Genomic DNA, 26977 nt, shown 5'->3' with positions numbered 1-26977 from the left:
TGTAGATGTTGGAAAGTCGAAGGCAGACAAAAATGCTGGAGAAACTCAGCGGGTGCAGCAGCGTCTATGGAGCAAAACGTCACCTATTCCTTCGCTCCATAGATGCTGCCTAACACGCTGATTTTCTCTGGCATTTTTGTCGACCCGTGAAACAAAATCTCTTTCAAAACATTTATCATGCGTTTGTTTGAAGCACTCCTAAAGAGTTTCCCCACAGGTAGCGTATAGACCAGGTGTGGGCTTGATCAATTTGTTGAGGAAAGGAACAAAATGAAAAATAACCAGATGCTGAAAAACTAAACTAAACTAAAACAGATTGTGTCAGCAGTTCAAACACTACTTTAGACTGAAAAACAGAATGTTTCAGGTTGATAATATCTCTCCCTAAATAGTGCCTAACCTGATATTTCCAATAGTTTGTACTATTTATTTGAATGAAACAACATGAAATGTATGGTACATCAGCGTAACATTAACAACGTAGAGATACAGACAAAACTGATTTAAGAAACTGAAGTTACCATGGCTGAAGCCTGGAGCAAAGCTGGTGAGGACAGTGGGCTGACTTGGTATTACATACATAGCATATTAATACAACCTTATGTTCAAACTAAAAATCATGCATCTGATAGTTACGGCCGGTTTCCCTTTCCAAGAATGGATGTGCACCTTTCACCTGTCAAATGGTTTAAAAATAAGCAAATATCATCCAAATGTAATCAATTTTATTGACTTTACCAGCTGTCACATCTTTTTTTTTTGTTCCCTCCATAGAAAGGCTGATGAAAAGCTAACAAACGGAACATGCTGTTCTCTACCATATGGCAGGACCCACTGCCAGCTCTAGAGAAATTTATCATATTCATAGTTTGTTACTTCTTCAATGCACACTGGTTCCTGCAGAATGCTTGTGTAGTCCATCTTCGTTATTACAGACTTCTCGATAACGGATTTCGGTTTTGGCGAACAAAATCCGTTGCCACCCAGGCATCCTTTACCACGAGCCGTTGGGAGCAAAGGACTGTGTTTGTTGTTCCACGGAATGATCCACCCGGTGGCTGGAGCAAATCTTGCCACAGCCTGCGTTTAAATATTATGTAGAAGGTAGACACAAATATTATGTAGTTTGCGCCCTTTCCTGTTTATTATGTGGGTTACACAAAAAAGCTGGAGAAACTCAGCGGGTGCAGCAGCATCTATGGAGCGAAGGAAATAGGCAACGTTTCGGGCCGAAACCCTTCTTCAGACTGATCGGGGGCAGGGGTGGGTGGGGACCGAAACGTTGCCTATTTCCTTCGCTCCATAGATGCTGCTGCACCCGCTGAGTTTCTCCAGCTTTTTTGTGTAACCTTCGATTCTCCAGCATCTGCAGTTCCCTCTTAAACCCTGTTTATTATGTGTCTTGTTTAGTGTATATTTATTGGCCGTTTAGTTTACTAGAGAGATACAGCGCAGAAACAAGCCTTCGGCCCTCCGAGTCGGCGACAACCAGCGATCACCCTGTACACTAGCACTATCCTACACACCAAGGACAATTTACAATTTTTACCAAATCCAATTAACCTCCAAACCTGTATGTCTTTTGGGATGCAGGAGGAAACCGGAGCACCCAGAGAAAACCTAGGCAGTCACGGGGAGAACGTTAAAACTCCGTACAGATAGCACCCGTGGTCAGGATTGAACCCAGGTCTCTGGTGCTGTACGGCAGTGTAGGATCTACTGAATCCCATGACAGAAAGCAAAGAACAAACGATACTTAGCTGAACCAGACACCTTGTGTCACGTTTATTCCAGAAGCCCCATTACCTACATTCTCACCAATCATAACCCGTGTGCAGATGAGGCCAATTAGTGCGTCTGACCTTGGAGTTGATATTGAGCTCATATGTCTGGACCTTCACATGAGGCTGCTGGCGAGTCGTCAGCGGTAACAGGCGTATACAAAACCAACGTGGGTGTGTAGGCGCCGCAGCAGCAACTCAACCGCCACACCACCCTATTTACCTCATTAATAACGGACTTCACCTCTTACCATCGTGGGGATGGCCAGCCTCGGAGTGTGGGGAGCGGTGGTGGCGCTTTGCTGCGGCCCGACTCCGGAGCTCGGAGGCTCCTGCCGCAGGCCCGGTGGACAGGAACATCGGGAGCTCGCAGGTCCCTAGTGGAGACCGCTTTTCGGAGCTCCCGCAGCAGCAGCTTCTCCCGCCCGAGTTGCGGGGTTGAAGGCGGCCCGGAGCGGGGCCTGACATCGCCCGGCGTGGCTTTAACGGCCGCGGGGCTTGCCAGCACCCGCCGGGGGCTTTGACATCGAGAGAAGAATGGAGAGCAGGGGAGAGACAAGACTTTGCCTTCCATCACAGTGAGGAGGAGATTCACTGTGATAGGTGTTTGTGTAAATTGTGTTGGGGTGTGTCTTGGTTCTTTTCCTGTTGTAGGACTGCAGAAACCAAATTTTGTTTGAACTTCATTTGAGGTTCAAATGACAATAAACGGTATTGTATTGTAATTGGACTTTATCTTCATATTGCATAAACTGATGAAAACAGAAGGCAAAATGGTGACAAAGCTATCCAATGGAGGTACTTACCACTGTGGGAATTTCCCTGAAACATGGAGACATTGATGACCTCCTCCTCCAGTACTCGTTCAGCCATCGCCACCACACACTGAACCAAAATGTTGTCCCCCAGATATTTCACATACCTGAAGCAGTATCAAAAGAATAAAAAAAATAAGCATGTTACCAATGTAATAACAGACTGATGTTTCATTATGGTGCCATATCAAATAATAATTACAAGTCACATCAAGGGACTTACAAGTTCAAATGTGACCATACCTTACCGTATCCGGCCTTTATACAACTTGAGACCCGCAGTAATGTTACTGCCTTCTCAATTGGCCTTGCAAGTCACCGTTTTCTCATTATCAATGGTATTTTAAAGGTTTCAAAGGTCTTTATTGTCACGTGTACCAATTAAGATACAGTGATGTGCGAAATACCACACAGCCAAACGGAAAAAAAAAAAATGGGCACACAACTACATAAAAGTTAACATAAACATCCATCACAGTGGATTCCCCAAATTCTTCACTGTGATGGAAGGCGTAAAAAACGTCCAATATTCTTCCTCTTAATTCTCCCGCGGTCGGGGCACTTGAACATCCTTCGTGGCGATCGAAGCTCCCGTGTCGGGGCAATCGAAGCTTCTGTTGCTTGGAGTTCCAGAGACCCTGAGCTCCGTGATGTTAAGTCCCGCAAACACCTGCGGTTGGAGCTCCGAGGTCGATCCCGGGCAAAGGGATCGCGGGCTACGCGATGTTAAAGTCCCCTATGCTCCCCGCGGTGGAGCTCTCAAAAGTTGTTCTCCAGCAAAGGCCACCAACGCCTAGATGTCAGTCCGCAATATAACAAGTGGACAAAATCAGAGGAACCTTGAGCTTCTGAGGACTGGTGGCTAAATTGGGAAAGTGGCTGAGAATCTATTGCTAGGCTCTTGTCTATAAATATGTGCATAAAACCAGCAAACAATCCTAGGTCACTATTAAATCATCCACTTGTTCATTTTAAAGAGCCAAGAATACTACTTAAAAACTCAGCATTTCCAATTTAAACCTGATAGACGTATATAAAATTGTGAGAGCCATTGATGGGGTAGACAATTAGATTCACTTTCCCAGGGTGGAAATGGCAAATACCAGCGGGCATAAATTTAAAGTGAGAGGGCAAATAGTCTAAAGGAGATGTGCAGGGCAATTTTTTTTTGATGCAGTGAGAGGTAGATGCCTGGAACATGCCACCAAGCAGGTGGGGGACGTTTTTACTATACAATGGAGTCCGAGTGGCTTTGAATAGGCCCTTCAGTCCAACTCATCCATGACCATGTTAATCTGGTCCAATTTTCCTGCCTTTGACCCGTGTTTCCTGAAGGCTTCCTGAAGGGCCACTGCTGTGGACTGGGGACTCGGCCGGAGGCCTTTATCGAGGTGTCGCAGTCTCGATGACTCCTGGATAGCCGGGTAGAAGCCCGGGTCGGGGCCTGGACGGGGTCTCGCAGGTAGAAGCCCGGGTCAGATGAGGCGGCCGGCGGAGCCCACGGCTGGGGCCCGGGTCGGCATCATGGAGGCGTGAAATGGGGCGTAGACACCGGTGAGGCCTCAGCGGCGGCAGCAGTGGAGCCTCGCGACAATGGGGTCTCGACTGTTGGTGAAGCCTCCCTTCGGCAGCCATGCCTCGCGGGTCGACCCGTGGTCGACGGTCGATGAGAGCGTGGAGGACCACCATGAGGGGGGAGTGGAAGGACAATGGAGGACCCGGTGTGAGGGAACTGTTGGGGGGTGGGGGCGAAAGACAACAAAATGGGAAGCCGGCGTGCTTTGTAACTTTGCAGCGCCGTAGGTGGCCGCTATTTGTATTCATTGCGTATGCAAGCAAAGAATGTCGCAGTGCATAGTCACATGCAACAATAAAGTATTCCTATTCCTAGGTTTCTCTCAACCTGTCCTATCTATTCAACTGTCAAATGTCTTTTAAATGTTATTATTGTACCTGTCTTAACTATTTCCCCTAGCAATTGCTTCGATGTATCCACAAACTTCCGAATGAAAAAGATGCCCATCAGGCTCCTATTGAATATTTCCCCTCTCACCTTAAACCTACACCCTCTAGATCTTCCACCAGTTTTCTACCCTGGGTAATAGTCTGTGCATTCACACTATCTGCTCCCCCCATGATTTTACACACTTGTATTAATATCACTTGCAACAATTGAGGAATTCCTGATGACACACGTTCTTTGATATCCATCAAATGTGGCTGAAATCTCAGACTGCTTTTCAATGCAGACAATACCCATATGCGCACGAGGCCATTTTTCTACTTGACGGCACAACTCTGGTGAAATGCCAAAGACACCATCTGGGCTCTGGCGTCGGTTCTAAATCAGGAAGATACTTTCACCTTTGGCAGGAGAACTTGAACCCTTTGCAAGCAGATGAGCAAAGACAAAATCACTTGCTACAATGCAGTATGTAACAGAAAGGCACATCTATGGTGGCGGCTGTACTCTTAAGACAATGGGTCCTAATCCCTCTCGTAAATGATTTTTCAGCCGGGGCACAACATCTTTCCACATAGCGCCTCACACGAAGCCATTGAATGGATTCACAATCGCAATCCAGAGTCTTATCCTGCTGCTGAACCATACCCAAGAGAACATAAAACTACATTGCTCCTATTTACATTCAATTTGTTAGTTCTATACACTGTTAGAGAAGGTGCAGTTGTGGAACTCGGCAAGTGAAGGGCGAAGCAAATTGCAACATAGTGGAGCTTTCTCGATTACAGTTGTACTAAATAGTTTTCCAAACAATTCACATTAGCAAAGAGAATGGGAAACGTATCCACGTAGTCACAATGTTTTCAATAGAATATCAAAATTTGGGCACAAAAAATTGTGTTCATAAACAGGCGAGATGGAGATTTCCTGCATGTACCTGACAAACATGCTGCAGAAAGTGTTTAGATGGTGCTGATCAATGGGATGATTGAATCTACAAGCTTTGGCATTGCAATTGAGGAGATGCAAATGCTGTAGCCGGAAACATTTTATCAATGTAGCCTCTCTATAAAGAAATCATAATCACCATCACTCGTGCAAGTCCAAGCAAGTTGCAGTCAGTGCAACTTCGGTTTCAACCAGCATCTGCAGTTCCTTCTTATGGGCCTGTCCCACTTAGGCAATTTTTTAGGCGACTGCCAGCGACTAGGACAATGGAATTCACTGAAGTCAGCACCGGCGACAACCTACAACCTACGTTAACTTGGCGACAACTTACGACATCACCTACGACAGCACAAATTGTCGCCACTGTCGCCGAAAGTTTTTCAACACGTTGGAAAATTTTCGGCAGTCGCCTGTAGTCACCTAAAATATCACCCAAGTGGGAGGGGCCCATTACACATTTACATAAACAAGCAATTTCAACAATACTTTATGGATGGCTAAGCATTTTTGAGATAATTTGAAGATAAGCTAAGGCATTACACAAATGTGAGGTAAACAGTTTTGAATGGGTTCACCTCTTCAAATTTTCCATATTCAATTCCTCGTATACAAAATCTTTCTTCAATATTTAACCAGTTATGCCCTAATAATAATGCGATTTGAACAGTGGGGAATTTTAAATAAGTATACCCTCATCCAAATGCAATGGTGGCCTTCAAGATTTGCAAAATGGGCATGTAGGTAGTAATGTTGCTTTCCCTCCACAACTTGGGAGGCAATCTTCTTGCTCTTGAAGAAACAGTCTCGAAACCTTAACCTCCCTAATTAAACACAGAAATAATTACTCACCGAACACTGGATTAATTTCTATAACAGCAGTCCATCGATTGTGGGTTGATAAAAGTAGAAAATGTTGAAATATTCAACAGATCAGGCGTCAATTCTGTGGGAGGGAAAAACTAGCATCAACATTCCAGCTTAACAAGCTTTCACCAGAACTGCAAGGTCATTGAACAAATGGGACAAATTAGCAAAAACAAAATCATTGAGGATTGATTGTCCATTAGTTTTGAGGACACATACCACTTGGCTATAGTTTCGACATCACAAATATGATGCAATGAAATGTTATCTTATTTGGTGAATGGAAGTTAACAGTAATCTTCCTTGACTATAAGGAATAGAATGCTTTGAACATCCCAATGCAAGATTTGTGTAAGATACGCAAAATGTAGCAATGGGAGGTATTTTCAAAACCTTAAAAAACACCGACCGTATTTGAATGTCTGAAGAAGGGTCTCGACCTGAAACGTCACCCATTCCTTCTCTCCAGAGAAGCTACCTGTCCCGCTGAGCTACTCCAGCATTTAGTGTCTGTTCGTATTTGATAGAAGTGTGTTTATTACTGAAACAAAAACCTGTCCTCCATCGCATACATTAAAAAAGTAATTTATCCCAGCTCTGTTAAGCACAAAACTTCCAATCATCCTATTTTGAAAAGGAAAATAGTAAAAGGCAGCAGATGTGCAGGCCACTTCATGATACAAAAATGATTATGGCATCAAATCCATTCGCAGACTCATCTATCACTAAAAGATTAAAGTTCCAATTCTTCAAAAGAGTTCTTCCTGCATTCTCCGCTTGAAGTTACTCAGTTCAATGAATGCACTGAACAGGTCGGCATATTTACGTTCTCAGATTTTCATATTACTTGCATCTTCATATGTACAAACATACAATTGCAGAAAATGAATTAACGGAGTCAATTAAATGAAACATTAAATCTTTTCATTGAATCAATTCATTGTATCCATTAGCTTAACTTGTACAAACACCACCATTAAGTGGTGAATATATTTTGGTAGCAAAGGTTGTTTGCAAAAGTTCAGTGCATGCAATATGTTTGGTCCGAAATATAAAATAAATAAACTAGAACACATTAAAAAAGGTTGAAAAATGAAATTGCAGAAATCTGCTAAAATAATTTGTATCAACGTCATTTTGGCCAAAATCTCCTTCATGGGTTCAGTGTAAAAACCTCATAGCCCTGTCCCACGGTGCGAGTTCATTCCAAGAGCTCTCCCGAGTCTAAAAAAAAATCAAACTCGTGGTAGATAGATAGAATAACCTTTAATAATCCTTTACAGGAAATTACAGTGCCACAACAGCTTCAAGACAGACATAACACCACACATTTCAACAGATATCTTCAATACATAATAAGTTAAAATTTTTGTGCATTAAAAAACCTTATAGCAGCTGGTATACAAGATTTCCTATGTCTCTCCGTTTTGCACATTGGTGCAATCAGTCTCTGACTGAAGATGCTGCACTTGATCACCTTCAGGGCGTGGAGTGGGTGAGTGGGGTTGGTCATTATTGAGCCTAGTTTTTTCAGAGTTCTGGCCTCTGCCACCTGCTTGACCGTTAGTTGCTCTGCCCCAACCACTGAGCCGGCCTTCCTGATCAGCTTATCCAGTCTGTTTTTGTCCGCTATTCGGGCGCCTTCTCCCCAACAGGCCACAGCAAAAAACAGAGCACTGGCCACCACTGAATGGTAGACACTGCACAGTAGGGGTTGACAGATATTAAATGACTTTAGCCTCCTTAAAAAATACAGTCTACTTTGTCCCTTCCTGTACACCGCCTCCATATGACTCTTCCAGTCCAGCTCACTGTCAAGCTGCACACCAAGGTACCTGTGGTTGGCGACCACCTCCACCTCAGTGCCCCTGATGGTGATCGGTGTTGGTTGAATCCTCCTCCTCCCCCTCCTGAAATCCACAACTATCTCCTTCGTTTTTTTGGTGTTGAGATGGAGATTATTGTGTGCACTCCACTCCACAAAGTTGTTAATTGTGTCTCTATACTCCTCCTCATTGCCCCCTTTGATGAGGCCTACAACAGCTGTGTCATCTGAAAATTTCTGCAAAAAGCAGCTGTTGGTGTTATATTGACAATCCGCTGTGTAGATGGTAAACAGGAATGGAGCCAGCACAGTTCCTTGTGGAGCCCCTGTGCTGCTCATGATGGTGCTTGAGACATTGTTCTGTAGGCGCACATACTGTGGTCTGAGGAAAAGGTAATCCAAACACCACAGTACCATTAATGGATCCACCTTCATCTTCTCCATCTTCTCCCCTAGCAGTCGAGGCTGAATTGTGTTAAAAGCGCTAGAGAAGTCAAAGAATGTAATTCTTACAGATGCATCAGGGATGTCCAGATGTGTGTACGCCCTCTGCAGCATGTAAATAAGGGCATCATCGACACTGATGTTGGGCTGATATGCAAACTGTAAAGGATCCATTTGAGTTGACACACTAGTCCTGAGGTAGGAGAGGACAAGTCTCTCAAATGTCTTCATAATATGTGAAGTGAGCGCTACTGGTCTGTAGTCATTGTGGTGAGTGGGATAGGTCTTCTTTGGGACAGGTACCAGGCAAGATGTTTTCCACAGCCTTGGGACCTTCTGTAGACGCAAGCTCAGGTTGAACAGGTGTGTTAGGATACCACACAGCTCTGAGGAGCAAGTCTTCAGTAGCCTTGGGCTGATGTCATCGGGCCCCACTGCTTTCCCTGGCTTCAGTCTGTCCAGCATCATCTTGACCTGCGCAGTATGAAGAGTCATAGGTAGGGCTGGTGGTGTAGTAGTAGGTGGGAAGGGGGGACCCCGTGCAGATGACATCTCAGGAGTATTGGAGAGAGGGAGGGGAGATGGTGAGGAAGCATCAATGGTCAGCAGACCAGGTGGGGGAGGCTGAGATTGTGTTGGGCAGTCAAATCTGTTGAAAAATCTGTTCAGATCATCAGCCAGACTCTGTTCACCATCAGGCAGTGTACCGCCCTTCTGCTTCATACCCGTGATCTTTTTCATTCCAGCCCATACTTGCTTCACTCCATCTTGCTGCAGCTGACGTTCCAGTTTGAGCCTATATGCTTCTTTCCCCTCCTCCTTAATCCTCACCTTCAGTTCCCTTTGAATTTCTTTGATTTTATTCCTGTCACCCACCCTGAAAGCCTTTTTCTTCTCATTTAGTAAGGCCTTCAGGCTGCTGGTAATCCATGGTTTGTTATTGGGGTAGCAACGAATTACCCTGGATGGCATGATGTCATCATAACAGAAATTGATGTAATGGGTAATGCATTCTGTTAGGCCGTCAATGTCTTCCCCATACTCCTCACAGAACACATCCCAATCTGTTGTCTCAAAACAGCACCTTAGGGCTTCATCAGCCTCAGGATACCAGTCTCTTAATGTTCTGGTGGTGACAGGCAGCCTCTTGGCAGCTGGGGTGTAGGAGGGAGAGAGATGTAGCATGTTGTGGTCTGATCGACCAAGAGGGGCCAGTGCAGTACATTTGTATGCATTTTTCACATTTGCATACAAGAGATCCAGCGTTTTATCACCTCTAGTTGCACAGTCAATAAACTGTTTAAAAGTGGGCAAAATCTTAGAGAGGCAGACATGGTTGTAATCTCCAGACACAACAATGAACGCCTCAGGGTACTTTGACTGCAGTCCAGCGATAGTGGTGTGCAGCACGTCACACGCAACTTCCGCCTTGGCAGATGGAGGAATGTAAACAACAATGGCTACCACCACAGTGAACTCCCTGGGTAGGTAATATGGTCTTAAACTAACCGCTAAAAGTTCAATGTCCTTGTTACATATCTGTTCTTTGATAGTAGCATGATTAGGGTTACACCACTTGTTGTTGACGAGCAGTAAAAGCCCCCCACCTTTTTGCTTACCGCTAGCTCCGGGGTCCCTGTCTGCTCGTATCGTCCTGAAGCCGGTAAAACTGACCAGAGAATCGGGCGTATTTTCCGTCAACCACGTCTCTGTCAGGCTAACGATGCTGCTCTCCCGGTACAATTTCTGGTACCTGACCAGGGTTTCTAATTCGTCTAATTTGTTCGTTAGGCAGCAAACATTTCCCATGGTGATAGATGGTAGGGCTGGTTTAAAAGTCTCTCTCCATGTTCTCACCAACCTCCTCTTGTTTCTCTTCACCCCTGCACGCGTTCCCCGATGTCTCTTCTGTAGGAGTTCCTTCGGTATGTCATGTTGAATCCCGAATATTGAGCCATGTACCAGGCTTAGCAGTCCCTGACGGGTGTATACCACGGCAGTTTGTTCCGTCCGTCCGGTTGATATCAGGCACATATTTCCACTCGGATAAGAACTCAACAACATGCGATAGTTGTGGCTATAACACTTATACGTAGTCTATTAAAATAGACTATTAAAATATTATTAAAAACTATACTAAAAACTATACTAAAATATTATTAAAATACTAAATAAACATACACTACACACAGCTGCACGCGACAGGCTGCCGTCTCACCGGCGCCATTTTAATCCGTTTAAGCACGGAGAATGAACGTAGGGGGTACATCGGATCTCGGGGACGTCTCTTAGCGCTAACGGCAGGTACTCTGGAAGACTCGCTAACGGCAGGTAAGCATGGGAAGACTCGTGAAGATTTTTCAACATGATGAAAAATGTCCACGAGAGCCCCGAGTACAGACGAGTGGCCGTTACCGTAAATCTTCGAGTTCGAATCAGGGCAAACTCGGGAGAGCTCTTGGAATGAACTCGTACCGTGGGACAGGGGTTTTAACCCGATGTTGTCCCTGTGAAGCACTTTTTAACATTTTACTCAACTACAATATGTAGTACAGATTTCTTATGTACTTAAGAACTTAGTTGAAAAAAAAACCCTGTTAAAAGTGTTACACAGCGACAGAGAGGATGCATGTTCCATTTCTCATCATTTCTTTCAATCCGTGCAAATACTTTCAAGCTAAAGAACTCCTTACTTAAGTGACACTTTATGGTTGCAAAGTATATTCCTACAAATTTCAGAACAATAAAAGCTAATGCTTTTCATGTCATGAACCATGTAAGTTAAGAGCCGAGGTTTGGACCATTGCTAATTGCTTCAAATGCAGAAAACAAAAAAACTGATTTCACCTCGGCCAGAAACAGTGCGGAGAGAGGATTTCATTACTTCAGTTTGAACTCCCGTCTGCTTTAATGGAGGAACGGAAAACATATCCCATAATTTATTATTCTTGCAGCATTGCATCAATCCAAAACTCATTCTTCTGTTTATTCTGTCCCTGCAATCTAATCTCACTGTACCATTCCCACGCCACAATCTTGCATCAAACCAAAATCTATTGCAATGCCCAAGGCTCTCCTCCGAATCCTTCAACAAGCCTAAAAGAATGTAACAGCACCTTGTCCTTCGTCATATCCCTGCACAAAATTGGAATTGTCCTGTATTTTGCAGTTTCCAATATTTATTCATATTTTCTTCCAAACTTGCAAAGCACAGGCACGCCCTTTGGCAAAACAGTCAATGACCCAGTACATTTGTGTGAAGAAAATTCAACCTCTCCAGTCACTAGCCTTGCGATAATGATACATTTTAAGTGGTTGATTCTTTGATACACTTGTACCAAAAGCATGAGAAAGAATTTAGAAGAAATTTATCACCAAAAAGAACATTAAGAATCAGAACCGTGTTACCTAATCTGAGCTCAACAGGATACAACTGTGAGCGTCAGACTTGGCTTATAGTTCGAAACACTTGGGTTCACTCAAGGCCGGGTAAGTACAAGAAAACATCAGCCAGTGCCAATCTGGTTAGGTATTTTACACAGGTCAGTTTGACTTGGAGTGGATGGCAACTGCGTACAATGGATAACTCACCAGTAAGTATGGGAAGGTGATTTTCTACGGTCAATTTCAACTTTGACATGAAAACAACAATGCAGATGGGAGTATTGGTGGGCACTAGAAGCTCATTCTCACGCTTCTGTTTAAAGTTAGTCTTGATATCAGTGAGCGAAAGTCAGCGAGGGAGGAGGCAATGAACTTCGTCCAGCTAATGTACAATATTTGGCAAAGGATTTTGTGTGCATCTGCAGGTGTCTCTTTCAAATTTACCTTTTGTAATGGAATACTAGTAGGGTTAAACATAGTGACGGCTAAAATGGAGTTGTCAGCTAACACAGTTTGTTTAACCCTTACTTTACACCTTGGTGCTACAAGCAGGCAGGGATATACAGCACAGGGATGGGCAGTGAATGATGCCAAGACATTTCTAACCATCAGCTTCCTTTAAGTGTCATGACCAGATGTGGCATCGTCATTGAGGTGGGGGGGTAGTGGATAAGGGACTTCAACCCTGACATGGGTTCTTCAACAGGGGCTGCACAGTGACGCAACAGTAGAGCTGCTGCCTTACAGCACCTAGGTCGCGGGTTCGATCCCGACTGCAGGTGCTGCCTGTACAGAGTTTGTACATTCCCCCCGTGACTGCGTGGGTTTTCTCTGGGTGCTCTGGTTTCCTCCCACAGTACAAAGACATACAGGTTTGTAGGTAACCTGGCTTCAGTAAAAATTGTAAATTGGTCCTCGTGTGTAGGATAGTGTTAGTGCACGGGATGATCTCGGTTCGGAGCGGACTTGGTGGGCCAAAGGGCCTGTTTCTCTAAAAACGAAACTGTTTGGAGTTGGAGTATCTTTTTCAGGAGTTACTGGCAAGTGTAATTTGACTTTTCACAATCCTCTGGGTGGAATTAGATATGGGGAAAAAATATCTATTAAGCCTTTATGGATCGAGTTTCAAGTGGATGGATCGGATTTTAACTTTAGACTCAAACGGATCTTCATCAAAAATGTAGATCTCCCTGCCTGAATGTTTGAAGCAAAAGCAATTATAGATATTTAAGCAAAGGTTTGATGCAGGTCTGTGGTTGAAAGATCACAAGGAATCTGAAGATTAAGGTATGATGGGGGAGGTGAAGGGGTTGAAGTCAGGAACTCACTGCTTGAAAAGGTGGAGGAATCCAGAAACCTAAGGATAAACACTTGATGAGCTAGATATGTTTTCAACGTGTCTTTGTGGCATTTCTTCTAATCCAACTATGGATCTCCAATCTTGGGAAAGCAGGGAGTACAATGTTTGTTTGGGAATCTGGATCTGTAAACCATGTCCAGTTCATAAGGAATTGGTGGACAAGAACCTATGGTCAGCATTAATTAGAGTGGCTTCACCATGGTTGCCGTCATTAATGGTGCAAACAGGCCCACATGATGCAAAGGAATTTCTTGGGTGCCAAGGAAGTAGGTAAACGTAGACCCTTCCAATCTTGACCCTCATGGCCATGTTGGTAAATCAAGATTTCATAGGTAGAGATGATGATTTCCCTGTAGTGAGTGGTCGGTCTCTTCTTCCTTTGCTCACAATCAGCATGTACTTCATTTTGTGAATCTCTCACTCAACATTAGTATTTTGAGAAATGAGGCTACAAAGATAACTGGCAGCTTGATTGTGCATCAATGCCACATTGTGGTGGATCGACCTGATGGAACATCTTAATCGTGTTAATGTGAAGCAAGAATCTTGTGCTACGGAATAGAAACATAGAAACATAGAAATTAGGTGCAGGAGTAGGCCATTCGGCCCTTCGAGCCTGCACCGCCATTCAATATGATCATGGCTGATCATCCAACTCAGTATCCCGTACCTGCCTTCTCTCCATACCCTCTGATCCCCTTGGCCACAAGGGCCACATCTAACTCCCTCTTAAATATAGCCAATGAAATATAGCCAATGAATCACACACACACACACACACACACACACACACACACACACACACACACACACACACACACACACGACGAATGGAGATCTGAAGGTTAATCAGCTCAGACACACAAGGACGGCATTGTCGTCAGTATACCAAAAATCCATTATGGATGCTTCGGAGATTCAATGCAAAAACAATGAAGAATAAGGAGCTATCCTTAATGAAGGGCCTATATTCATGCTAACGTCTAAAGTCACTCCTGAAACTTAAGGGCCTGTCCCACTTGGCAATTTTTTCGGCGACTGCCAGCGTCATATCAGTGTCGCCAAAAGATTTTGAACATTTCAAAATCCAGCAGGGACAAAAAATGTTGCGACACTTGAAAAAACACCGCACGTCAATATGTCATCATGCCGCATCACGCCACTAATTTTTCGGTGACCTGATCAGTCAATGATGCCAGCAGTCGCCAAAAAAATAATTGCCAAGTGGGACAAGCATTTTAAGCCTGTTATAAAGGCTGATAATTTAGTGGTGAATCGAGCAAATGATACACCAGGCTTTCTTCCAGACAGGACCTTAGGCAAAAGCAACAATTGCCACCTCAGGCAAGTGCAAGAGATCACAATCCATCACTTCAAGAATAACAAGCAACAGCCCCACAATTAGGCCAAATTTTTTTTTCCTGAATTCAAATGAAAAAAATTCAAATCTGCTGATCAGCTTCATTGATAACCAATAGTGGTTTTATTCAATTATATATTCATAACTATAATGAAGGATTCCGAGAAGCAGGTAAAGCTCAAATTCTCAATGTCAGCTATGTTGAAGTAATTCTTCATTGGAACCCAACAAAAATGTCTAAATTTCCTGCAACACCTACACAGCATTCCACCATTACAACTCAAGATAGACAGGGTTGTGTTTTTGAAGGTTGCACGGCATAGGATGGCCCACACAGAGTAACTCCTATGCTATAAAGTAATAAAAAGGAACTGCAGGTGCTGGATAACTATGCTCTTTCTTTTCCTTGCGCTTTAAATAAGCATTGCCATTATTAACAGATCTGGCGAAAATCTAGGAGGAGTTGATAAGATGTTTAAATGGGTGGAGTTAGGAAGTCAGAGCAGACTACCAATTATCTGCCTACAATAACATGTAGCTACTCAATAACGTTTTATTTCAAAATTATACTTTATTCAGAATGAAAAATATATTCAATGCACAAACTCTTCATATATTCTCAGTGTCTATGCATTCAATAGTGTCATACTCAGTCGTGTGCACACCTATCCTTCAGGAAAACACCCTTGCCGCTCATGTGGCCCCCCTGGGGTGATATCCCTTCCCTTGTTTGAGGGACCCCAGACTGTAGTCCTCCGCCCCACAGAGCCTTGGCATTGGATGCACCAAGCTTCAGTGCGTCCCTCAGCGCACGCTCCTGCAGTCTGGAGCTGGCCAACTGGCAACATTCCCTGACAGGCATCTCGTTCTGCTGGGACACCAACAAGTATCTTTCACCGCCAAATTGATGGTCGTCCAGCACCACTTGAAGCCCGTGTATAAATCTGTCCCTGGGAATACCTCGTAAGTCAGCAAGTCCTCTGTTATGGAGCTGTAATAAATGTGCTTAAATTTGTTCAGATTAAAACATGACATAATGGAAGTTTGGGCTTTAAGCAACGGATATCTTCTACTTGGATTTTTTTTTTAAAGAAGGAACTGCAGATGCTGGAAAATCGAAGGTACACGAAAAAGTTGGAGAAACTCAACGGGTGCAGCAGCATCTATGGTGCGAAGGAAATAGGCAACGTTTCGGGCCAAAACCCTTCTTCAGACTGATGTGGGGGTGGGTGGGGGGGGATGGGGAGAAGAAAGGAAAAAGGAAGAGGAGGAGCCCGGGGGCTGAGGGAGAACTGAGAAGGGGAGAAGACAGCAAGGGCTACCGGAAATTGGAGGATTCAATGTTTATGCCACTAGGGTGCAGACTGCCCAAGCGGAATATGAGGTGCTGCTCCTCCAATTTCCAATGGTGCTCACTCTGGCTATGGAGGAGGCCCAGGACGGAGAGGTCGGATTCGGAATGGGAGGGGGAGTTGAAGCGCTGAGCCACAGGGAGATCAGGTTGGTTAATGCGGACCGAGCGGAGGTGTTCGGCGAAACGATCGCCAAGCCTACGCTTGGTCTCTGCATATGTATATTAAAAGTGTTCAACACTGTATGCAAAAAAATAATTTCACGGTACCTGTGACAATAAAGAGCCATTGGCCGTTTGTATGAAATTGCCAGCTGCTGCAGGTATCTTCTGCCAAGTGTTAACTCAGTATGCAGCAGCATCTGAATGGCTGAGTTAAATGCTCTGCATAAACCATATGTTGCCGTTGGCTGGCCTTTACTTTTATCTAAATATATTGGCATAGGGCCACATTTCCAACATGCAAACATTTCGGGATACAAACAGTTCTGAGGAATGGGACCCACCCCGTTGTAACTGGGGAGGACTTGTACAAAAAGATCGGAGTGGACATGGTGGGGCAAAGAGGCCTGACTGTAAACATGCTTGGAGGGGCAAGTAGGATAGGCGAGTTGAGTTTTCACTGATACCCACGTAACACTGACATAATCATAATAACAAAAACTTGATTCAAGGATACTGGTTTGTGCATTAAATATTGGAGATATTTTAAGTGTCTGGGAACTACAGGGAAGGAAGGAGAAGAAAAGGCTGGCGGCAGTGAACAAAGAGAATGCCACAGTATTCCACATCATATTGCCAGAGAGAGATGTCACAGAGAGTTCAAACTAGTTAAAGTTAAGAAACAGTAGATGCGTTTCAACTGGAATACAGTGTTCAATTCTGGTCAACACATTACAGTAAGCATGCAAACCCTTTCCAGCAAGACTTGAGAAAAGAATTATTCCTGGAATGAGGGACTACAGTTACAAGGATTTGAGAGGCTGGGTGTGTTTTCTTTAGAGGAGATGTCTGAGATAGACAATATGTGCAGGAGTAGGCCATTCGGCCCTTCGAGCCAGCCCTTCACTCCCCCTTCACTGTGTTCATGGCTGATCATCCACTGTGTTCATGGCTGATCATCCACTGATCAGTACCCTGGTCCTGCCTTCTCCCCATATCCCTCGACTCCGCAATCTTTAAGAGCTCTATCTAACTCTCTCTTGACAGCATCCAGAGAATCGGCCTCCACTGCCTTCTGAGGCAGAGAATTCCACAGATTTACAACTCTGGGTGATAAAGTTTTACCTCGTCTCCGTTCTAAATGGCCAAAATAAATATATAAAATGAGCAGGTATTAGGCCGAGTGGATAGCGGGAAGCTATTCACCTTGATGGAAGGATCACGGACTAAAGGCCGCAAGTATAAAACAAAGGGGAAGAGAATTAAAAGAAAGATACAGAAGTGAGATTGTCAGGACCCATTGTGACACTACACTTATACACTGTACACTAAAGACTACATTTATTAAACTTTAAACATGAAGGGTACAAGATGGTGCTGGAAACGTGGCAACTTGTGTACTGTCTTAGTGTGATCTACTATCCTTATAGTCTTGTATTCAAGTATGATTGTGCCTATGTATACAAAGATTTTTACAGAAGATTTTACCATGCAAAAATGAATTTCACTCTACCTAGGTACATGTGACAATAAAATGTAGCAATCTTTCTGTTGTCTAGCATTAATCACCCAACGCAGATGAGATCAAAGGCCTGTTCCTACAATTTCTTTTGTACGTAGAAAGGAACTGCAGATGCTGGTTCAAACTGAAGATGGACACAAAAAGTTGAAGTAACTCAGCCGGTCAGACAGCATCCTTGGAGAAAGGAAATAGGTGACATTTCGAGTCGAGATCCTTCTTCGGACTGAGAGTCAGGGAAAGTGAAACAAGAGATATAGGTGAAAGAGATGGATATAGAACAAATGAATTAAAGATATGCAAAAAATGTAACGAGGATAAAGGAAACAGGTCATTGTTAGCAGAGGGCTAGGTGAAAATGAGTTTCAGACAATGAGACTCAACAAGACAACTTTGAAGTGAGTACAACTGGGTGGGAGAGTGATGGAAAGAGAGGGGATGCAAGGGTTAAGGGCCTGTCCCATTGCGGCGACCTAATTCATGAGTTTAGAAGAGTTTGCCCTCGACACATATTCGCAGCATGGTCGACACAAGGTCCTAGGAGGTCCAAGGTCTTTGTAACTCTCCTTCATGCTCGAGAGTAGTCCCCGCTCGAGGACTCAGCTAGGTCGCGCCGTTTTTTTCAACATGCTGAAAAATGCCCCCGAATAAAATAAGGTTGCAGGTTTAGTCAAGGTAGGTCGTAATGCTATCATAGGTAATCGAAGGCAATCAAAGGTAATCGAAGGTAGTCAAAGGTTAAGCTCGTTGAGAAAAAAAAGGTAAGTAAACCGACCGGTAATGTTAAATGCCTGCCAAACTTTACTAAAAGTTGTCTGGCTTCTTAAAAGTGTCTCCACTCCTTCTTTCCCCCTTCTCTCCCCCCCCCTCGCGTTCTCTAAAGGACTCAACATAGGTGTGTGTGTGCCAGTGTGTGTGTGTGTGTGTGTGTGTGTGTGTGTGTGTGTGTGTGTGTGTGTGTGTGTGTGTGTGTGTGTGTGTGTGTGTGTGCGTGTGCGTGTGCGTGTGTGCAGATGGTCGATCCGGCTCGCGGTTTCATCGCTCACGATCGATCCAGCTCAAGGTTTTTCAGGCGAGTGCCCTCGAGCTTGACAGTCGCATAAAAGTTGCGTTAGTGGGGCAGGCCCTTTACTTTTGTATATTTGATTTACTCCGCTGATAATAAACAGAGAACAAGTTTGTCTGCCAATTGTTGGGATTGTTACAAAACAATTCGAGATTCACAACCAAAACGTATAAATAAATAGGCAGTGACTCAATGGTGTTTCTAGTTTTAAAATATTAGCCATTGTGAAGCACGTCAACTAGGTGGTGGATACATATGCGTTTGTACACAGTTGCAAGAACATTAAAAATACGATTTCTGAGAACGAATGGACAATTCTGTGTTATGTTGTGAACGTCTGGCTTGACTTAGAGACGAGTTTCAGAATGTCCCAATGCAATACTCCCAAAGCAATACTGCAACAATGCTGGTGCTCTGTTTATTATCAGATGAATAAATCAATCCATTCAAAAGTGATTTTAGGAGCAGTCCCTAACCTTTACTTTACTTTAGAGATACAGCGTGGAAGCAGACCCTTCGGCCCACCGAGTCCAGTGATTACAGGGTGAGCTGTTTTAAATATCTGGGAGTCCACATCTCTGAGGATATGACATGGGCATCACACGCCTCAGCACTCGTGAGTAAGGCAAGGCAGCACCTTTACCACCTCAGGCAATTGTGGAAATTCAGAGTGTCTCCGAGGATCCTCCAGTGCTTCTACTCAGCGGCTGTGGAAAGCATCTTGTCCGGAAATATTACCATCTGGTTTGGGAATTGCTCTGCCTAGGACAAGAAGGCTCTGCAGAGAGTAGTGCATTCGGCCGAACGCACTATGGGAACTTCACTCGTCCCCCCTTCTGGAACTATACATCAGGAGGTGCAACTCCAGAGCTAATAAAATCATGGGAGACCCCTTCCACCCTTGCAACGGACTGTTCCAGCTGCTACGGTCAGGCAAACACCTCCATTGCCATGCTGTGAGAACAGAGAGGTTGAGAAGGAGTTTCTTCCCAGAGGCCATTAGGACTGTAAACTCCTATCTCACCAGAGACTAACTTTTACTGTACCACTCTACTGCTTTTTTAAAAATAAAAGTGCTGTTTTTTTTCCCTTTTTCCTTCCGCCCACAATATTTAATATGTAAAATAATATGTGATACTGTTCCATTCTGTTTGTAGTTTGTTTGGTTGTTTGTTTGTTTTTGCACAAAGTCCGCGAGCATTGCCACTGTTCATTTCACTGCACATCTCGTATGTGTATGTGACGAATAAAATTGACTTGACGACTTACTCCCTACATTAGAATTATCCTACACACTGGGAACAATTTTACAGAAGCCGATTAACTTAAAAACCTGAACATCTAAGACTGTGGGAGAAAACCCTCGCGCTTACAGGGAAAACTTACAAATGCCGTACAGACTGCACCGCGCAGCCTGAAGAAGGGTCTTGACCCGAAATGTCATCCATTCCTTCTCTCCAGAGGCGCTGCCTGCCACGCTGAGTTACTCCAGCATTTTGTGTCTACCTTCAATTTAAACCAGCATCAGCAGTTCTTTCCTACACCCCGCAGTCATGATTGAACCCAGCTCTGTCGCTGCACCACTGGGCTGCCCCTGTTGATCTGCTGAGTAACTCCAGCACTTTGTATCTTCAGATGCATACAAATACTGGGAACAGAAAGAGCATAACTATACTGAGGTTAAGAAACAAGTTGCCTCCAGAGAAGAATCCTAGTCTGGATTTTAAACAAAGAATGTCTGAACTATATTCAATCTAAATGGTTGTCTCATGCCAAGAATACAATAACTGTACAGTTCACAGCTCTTGATCTCAGGTGGGAGGATTATAATACAATAGCAGAAACTAAAACTATTGAATCAATAGTTTTAGTTTCTATACGCAATTCAAATGATATGGTTGTGACACTGACTGCTATTATATTACAATAGTATTGATTGCCCACTTGCTTCGAGCCAGTCACAATCTCATTATATTACAGGACACATGCTGGCACAGAACTCATCCGAAACACTGGATTTCCAATGTTCACAACAGCCCAAGATGAATTAAGGATCAACTTAAATTATGGAATGCACTACAAAAAAAAGCTGCAGGCATGACCAATAAAGTTGGGGAAAGGTAACAAATACTTTTATTCGCGTAGGAAGGATGCTGGTTTAAACCGAAGATAGACACAAAAAGCTGGAGTGACTCAGCAGGGCATGCAGCATCTCTGAAGAGATATAGATGGTGATGTAGAGAGATAAAGAACAATGAATGAAAGATATGCAAAAAAGTAACAATGATAAAGGAAGCAGGCCATTGTTAGCTGTTTGTTGGGCGAAAACGAGAAGCTGGTATGACTTGTTTGGGGGAGTTTAGAGATATTTGAAGTTAGAGAATTTTTATTCCTCAAGGTATTTTGCCCAGGTCAGTACACGCTCTCATAATTTTGGGGAAAAACGTAAACTATATTAATACGTTACACATTTTTAGAAAATGTCTAAACCATTCCATAACACAATGTCCACGAGATATTTCACTGTATTTTTTCATCCACAATACATATCCTTCAAGGAACCGCAACTGACGGAAGCAATCCAGGTCACTGGTTTGCTTCATAGCTTTGGTGCAGAGACAAGCAAGCTGGGATTGGGTGGATAGGTGACGGGTCCCGAGAGGCGGCTATCAGTGAGGGCTAGAGGTGCCTCGGGTGGCTGTGAGGAAGGATCAAGATTGTTGGTATGTAGGGTTTGTTGTGTGACAAGAGCTGAAGTACATTGAGCCTAAACTCTCTTGCATTTAGGAGAATGGAAGGCGATCTAATTGAAACATGCAAAATTCTTACAGGAATAATATTCCTCTTCATTGAACAGTTAAGAATGGGAGGGGTCAGTCTCAACTCAAACAGATGGCCATTCAGGGCAGAAGAGAGGAAATACGAGTCGTCAATCTTTGGAATCTCTGGCAGCTCAAGTACATGGTGCTGAGTGACAAACTCTAACTATTATTTCTTATGTACTTCAGCTAGAGCCTTTCAGATTCAGATTCAATTTTAATTGTCTTTCAAGCAGAGACAACGAAATGCATTAAGAGACAACGAAATGCATTCAAGCAAGCGAGAGGACAACCAGGGGCCTTGCAAGAGGCGGTGAGGATATGAACAAAGGAGATGGTGATCGACTTCAGGAAGCAAAGTGGTACACATACCCCAAAGTGCCGAAGTAGAGATGGCTGAAAACATCAAATTCTCAGGAGACAATATCACCAAGAGCTTCTCTTGGGTGACCCATATATGAAGCAACAACCAATAAAACACACCAATGCCTCTACTTCCTTAGAAGGCTTCGGAAGTTTGGCATGTCCCCTACAACTCTCACCAACTTCTACCAATGCACCATAGAAAGCATTTTATCAGGATGCATCACAGCTTGGTTTGCGAACAGCTCCATCCAAGACCGCAAGAAATTGCAATGAATTATGGACGCAGCCCAGACAATCGCACAAACCAACCTCCCTTTTATTGACTCCATTCATATCTCACGCTGCCTCGACAAGGCTAGCAGCATAATCAAGGATGAGTCACACCCTCTTCTTCTCCCATCAGGCAAAGGTATAGAAGTGTGAAAACGCACACCACCAGATTCAGGGACAGTTTCTTCCCAACTGTTAACGGACTATCCTTGATCAGACTTTGCTTTACCTTGCACTAAACGTTATTACCATATCATGTATTTATACAATTTAAATTTCTGCTGACTGGATAGCACGCAACAAAAGCTTTTCACTGTATCTCGGTACATGTGACAACAGACTAAACTCAACTGAACTTTGGATGGGGTATGGTGGGATATATTCAGGGGTAAAAGCCAGTTTCTGAAAGGCAGGGCATACATTGGGATATGTCCAAAGGTGGGGCCCTTTTTGAGGGGTTATTGCAGGATATGTACACAGTGTTGGCTGATTTTTGAGTGCAGAGAATACAGTGTAATATCTCATAGGGTACAGTGGGATATATCATAGATATCTGATTTTAGAGAGGGTGCAGTGAGATATGTGCAGAAATGAAGGCTGATTTTCTAGCAGTGGGGTACATCTAGGAAAGAGGGACATATGTTGGGGTGGGAGCTCATTTTAGAGTACAGGGGGTTCAGCAGGATATATGTAGTTCACATGGGGAAATACGCAAGGGCTGGTTTTAGAGCACAAGGGTACAGTGGGATACATCCTGGGGCAAGGTGTATATGGGGATATGGGGTTTTATGCGCTAGGCACCCTATATATGTGCGGGGCACAGGATATATGCAGGGGTAAGGGCTAGTGTTAGAGTGCTGTGATACATCTATCCTCGGGCAAGGGGGTATATAAGGGGCAAGGGATATATCCAACAGCAAGAGCTGGTTTTAGATTGCAGCGTTAAAGTCGGATATATGATGGGTTAGTGGGATATATGGTGGAGTACTTTTTTCACGCAGAGAGTGGTGAATCTCTGGAACTCTCTGCCACAGAGGGTAGTTGAGGCCAGTTCATTGGCTATATTTAAGAGGGAGTTAGATGTGGCCCTTGTGGCTAAAGGGATCAGGGGGTATGGAGAGAGAAGGCAGGTACGGGATACTGAGTTGGATGATCAGCCATGATCATATTGAATGGCGGTGCAGGCTCGAAGGGGCCGAATGGCCTACTCCTGCACCTAATTTCTATGGGATATATTTCTATGTTTCTATGAGTGATGGTAAAATTAAGTAGGGATAACAGTGTGTGAGTGTACGCACGCTCAGAGGAAGGTGCCCGGTGCCAAGGTTGGGCTGCCTGCCCACAGTTGCCAGGTGTTACAGCTGGCACCCGGGTCTGACAAGTCCCCAGTCCCTCCCCTCCCCCCCTCACCTCCTGTCCCTCTGGGGAAGGAGTTCTTCGCACCAACTCCCAGGGCTGTTGAGGAGAGGCCGATCCCGACGCAGCGCCGCCTCCGCCCACCCACCCACTGCCTCAATCGTCACAAGCGGCCGGGGCTGACAAGACCGCCCGGCCTTGCCCGCCCCGCTGGCCCTGCCTCACCCCTCACCGTGCTGCTGTCTGTCCGCCCGCCCGTCGCCGAGTCCAAATCCCACTCCGCAGCCCAGGGCCCCGGCCTCACCGGCAGGAACTGACGCACACGCGCTCTCCGCCTGACGTCAGCCGCAGCCGCAACCCGCCGGTGCACTCTGGGAGTTGTAGTCTCCCAGCTCCTGGCCGCTTCCCACACTGACCTCTGTGTCCTGGGCCTACTCCACCTGCGTCACAGGCCCCAACTCAAATTGGAGGAACAGCACCTTGGGCAGCTCACAAGACTGGATAGACTCGGTTTGTACTCGCTAGAATTTAGAAGATTGAGGGGGGATCTTATAGAAACTTAGAAATTTCGTTGTCTAATGCATTTCGTTGTCTCTGTACTGTACACTGACAATGACAATTAAAATTGAATCTGAATCTTACAAAATTCTTAAGGGTTACACAAAAAAGCTGGAGAAACTCAGCGGGTGCAGCAGCATCTATGGAGCGAAGGAAATAGGCGACTAAATAGGAAATAGACAATGTTTCGGGCCGAAACCCGGAAGGGTTTCGTCCCGAAACGTTGCCTATTTCCTTCGCTCCATAGATGCTGCTGCACCCGCTGAGTTTCTCCAGCTTTTTTGCAGCAGCATCTATGCAGCGAAGGAAATAGGCGACTAAATAGGAAATAGACAATGTTTCGGGCCGAAACCCGGAAGGGTTTCGTCCCGAAACGTTGCCTATTTCCTTCGCTCCATAGATGCTGCTGCACCCGCTGAGTTTCTCCAGCTTTTTTTGTGTAACCTTCGATTCTCCAGCATCTGCAGTTCCCTCTTAAACAAGATTCTTAAGGGGTTGGACAGGCAAGATGCAGGAAGATTGTTCCCGATTCAGATTCAAATTTAATTGTCATTGTCAGTGTACAGTACAGAGACAACGAAATGCATTTAGCATCTCCCTGGAAGAGCGGCATAGAATATGATTTCAATAAATAAATCTATTTACATGCATACAGTCATAGACTTCTTTTTTCCTGTAGGAGGAGTGTTCGGGGGGTGATTGGCAGTCACCGAGGCACAGTGTTGAGTAGTGTGACAGCCGCAGGGAAGAAGCTGTTCCTGGACCTGCTGGGCCGGCAACGGAGAGACCTGTAGAGCCTCCCGGATGGTAGGAGGGTAAACAGTCCATGGTTGGGGTGAGAGCAGTCCTTGGCGATGCTGAGCGCCCTCCGCAGACAACGCTTGCTTTGGACAGACTCATTGGAGGGGAGCGAGGAACCGGTGATGCGTTGGGCAATTTTCACCACCCTCTGCAATGCCCTCCGGTCGGAGATAGAGCAGTTGCCATACCATACTGTGATACAGTTGGTAAGGATGTTCTCGATGGTGCAGCGGTAGAAGGTCACCAGGATCTGAGGAGACAGATGTTGGGGAAGTCCAGGACAAGGGGACACATTTTAAGGAGAAGGGGGAAATCTTTTAGGACCGAGATGAGGAAAACATTTTTCACACAGAGAGTGGTGAATCTCTGGAATTCTCTGCCTCAGAAGGTAGTTGAGGCCACAGTTCATTGGCTATATTTAAGAGGGAGTTAGATGTGGCCCTTGTGACTAAAGGGATCAGGGGGGTATGGAGAGAAGGCAGGTACAGGATACTGAGTTGGATGATCAGCCATGATCATATTGAATGGCGGTGCAGGCTCGAAGGGCCGAATGGCCTACTCCTGCATCTATTTTCTATGTTTCTACACCCCAGCGGTATGAACATTGACTTCTCTCATTTCAAATAACCTATCTCTCCATCCCACTCTCATCCCACTTTCAGACCAGTCTGACAAGGTTAAGGGGAAAAGATTTAGTAGGAATCTGAGGGGTAACTTTTTCAGACGGGTGTATGGAACAACCTGCCAGAGGAGGTAGTTGAGGCTGGGACTATCCCAACATTTGAGAAACAGTTAGACAGGTACATGGAGAGGACAGGTTTGGAGGGATATGGACCAAGCGCAGGCAAGTGGGACTAGTGTAGCTGGGATGTGTTGGCCGGTGTGAGGAAGTTGGGCCGAAGGGCCTGTTTCCACGCTGTATCACTCTATGAATATCCCCTGATTACATTTTATCCCTGTATGCATCATTGTCAGCTTCTCCCAGCTAACAATGGTCTATTCCACATGTTCCGTGATCTCCATCCCATTTGATGTCTAGTTTTCACACCTTACACTTCCTTGTCTCTGTGTCTCCCTCTCCCCTGACTCTCAGTCTGAAGAAGGATCTCGACCCGAAACGTCACTCATTCTTTCTACCCAGTGAGGCTGTCTGTTCTGCTGAGTTACTCCAGCATTTTGTGTCTATCTTTGGTGCAAACCAGCATCTGCAGTTCCTTCCTACCCATACCGACCTTTCTGCCTTGAGCTTCCTCCACTGTCAGAGTAAGACCCAACAAAAATTGGAAGAACAGTACCTCATATAAAGCTTGGGCAGCTTACACAAATGAAAATTGATTTCTCTAACTTCAAATAACCCTTGCTTTCCCTCGCTCTCTGTTCCTCCCCCACCCTAGTTCTCCCACCGGTTTCACCTGATTAATTTTACTGATTGTATGCGGCCTTGTCACCTTGCCCTCAGTTAACAATGAACCATTGTACATTTCCTTGATCATCGTCTGCTTTGATCTGTTGTTTTCACACCTTACCTGTCCATATCTCGATGTCCCCCTCTCCGCTAACTCTCAGTCTGAAGAAGCATTTCAACCTGAAACATAATTTATACCTTTTCTCCAGCAGTTACTCCAGCATTTTGTGTCGACCTTCTGTCTAAACCAGCAACTGCAGTCCCTTCCCACACACACTTGGCACATTCCCATGTTCTCCAAAGATGCTGCCTGACCTTGAGCAGATGAGAATTTCTTCAAAGTAGGCATACCTTGAGAAGATGGTCAGGATGAAGGGCCTTGACCCAAAATGTCACCTATTCCTTCTCTCCAGAGATGCTGCCTGACCTGCTGAATGACCTCAGCACTTTGTGTCCTTCCGAGTAAAGAAGTTGGGAGGTCATGTTGCAGTTAAATAAGACCTTGACGGAGCCAAATTTAGAGTATTGTGTTCAGTTTTGAGCATCATGTTTTAGGAAAG

At 44.7% G+C, this 26977-nt stretch overlaps 1 protein-coding gene across 2 annotated transcripts in view; it reads right to left on the bottom strand.

Moving 5' to 3' along the window:
- The window catches only part of rnf216 (ring finger protein 216), a 124503-nt gene extending 100530 nt beyond the window's left edge, over positions 1 to 23973 (bottom strand). Inside the window, exons 1-3 of one of the 2 annotated variants that reach the window (XM_055651053.1) lie at positions 23886 to 23973; positions 6357 to 6450; positions 2588 to 2703 (exon numbers count right to left, since the gene is read on the bottom strand). In XM_055651053.1, coding sequence (XP_055507028.1) covers positions 2588 to 2654 — 67 coding nt within the window. In that variant the 5' untranslated portion in view covers positions 2655 to 2703; positions 6357 to 6450; positions 23886 to 23973. The remainder of the gene's footprint in view (positions 1 to 2587; positions 2704 to 6356; positions 6451 to 23885) is intronic. The other variant, XM_055651054.1, reaches the window with a different exon arrangement.
- Between the last annotated feature and the right edge of the window lie 3004 nt (positions 23974 to 26977).

The sequence above is a fragment of the Leucoraja erinacea genome, chromosome 20 (genome assembly GCF_028641065.1).
Source record: "Leucoraja erinacea ecotype New England chromosome 20, Leri_hhj_1, whole genome shotgun sequence".
In the NCBI taxonomy this organism is placed as follows: Eukaryota; Metazoa; Chordata; class Chondrichthyes; order Rajiformes; family Rajidae; genus Leucoraja; species Leucoraja erinaceus.
This window is presented reverse-complemented; position numbering and strand designations above follow the sequence as displayed.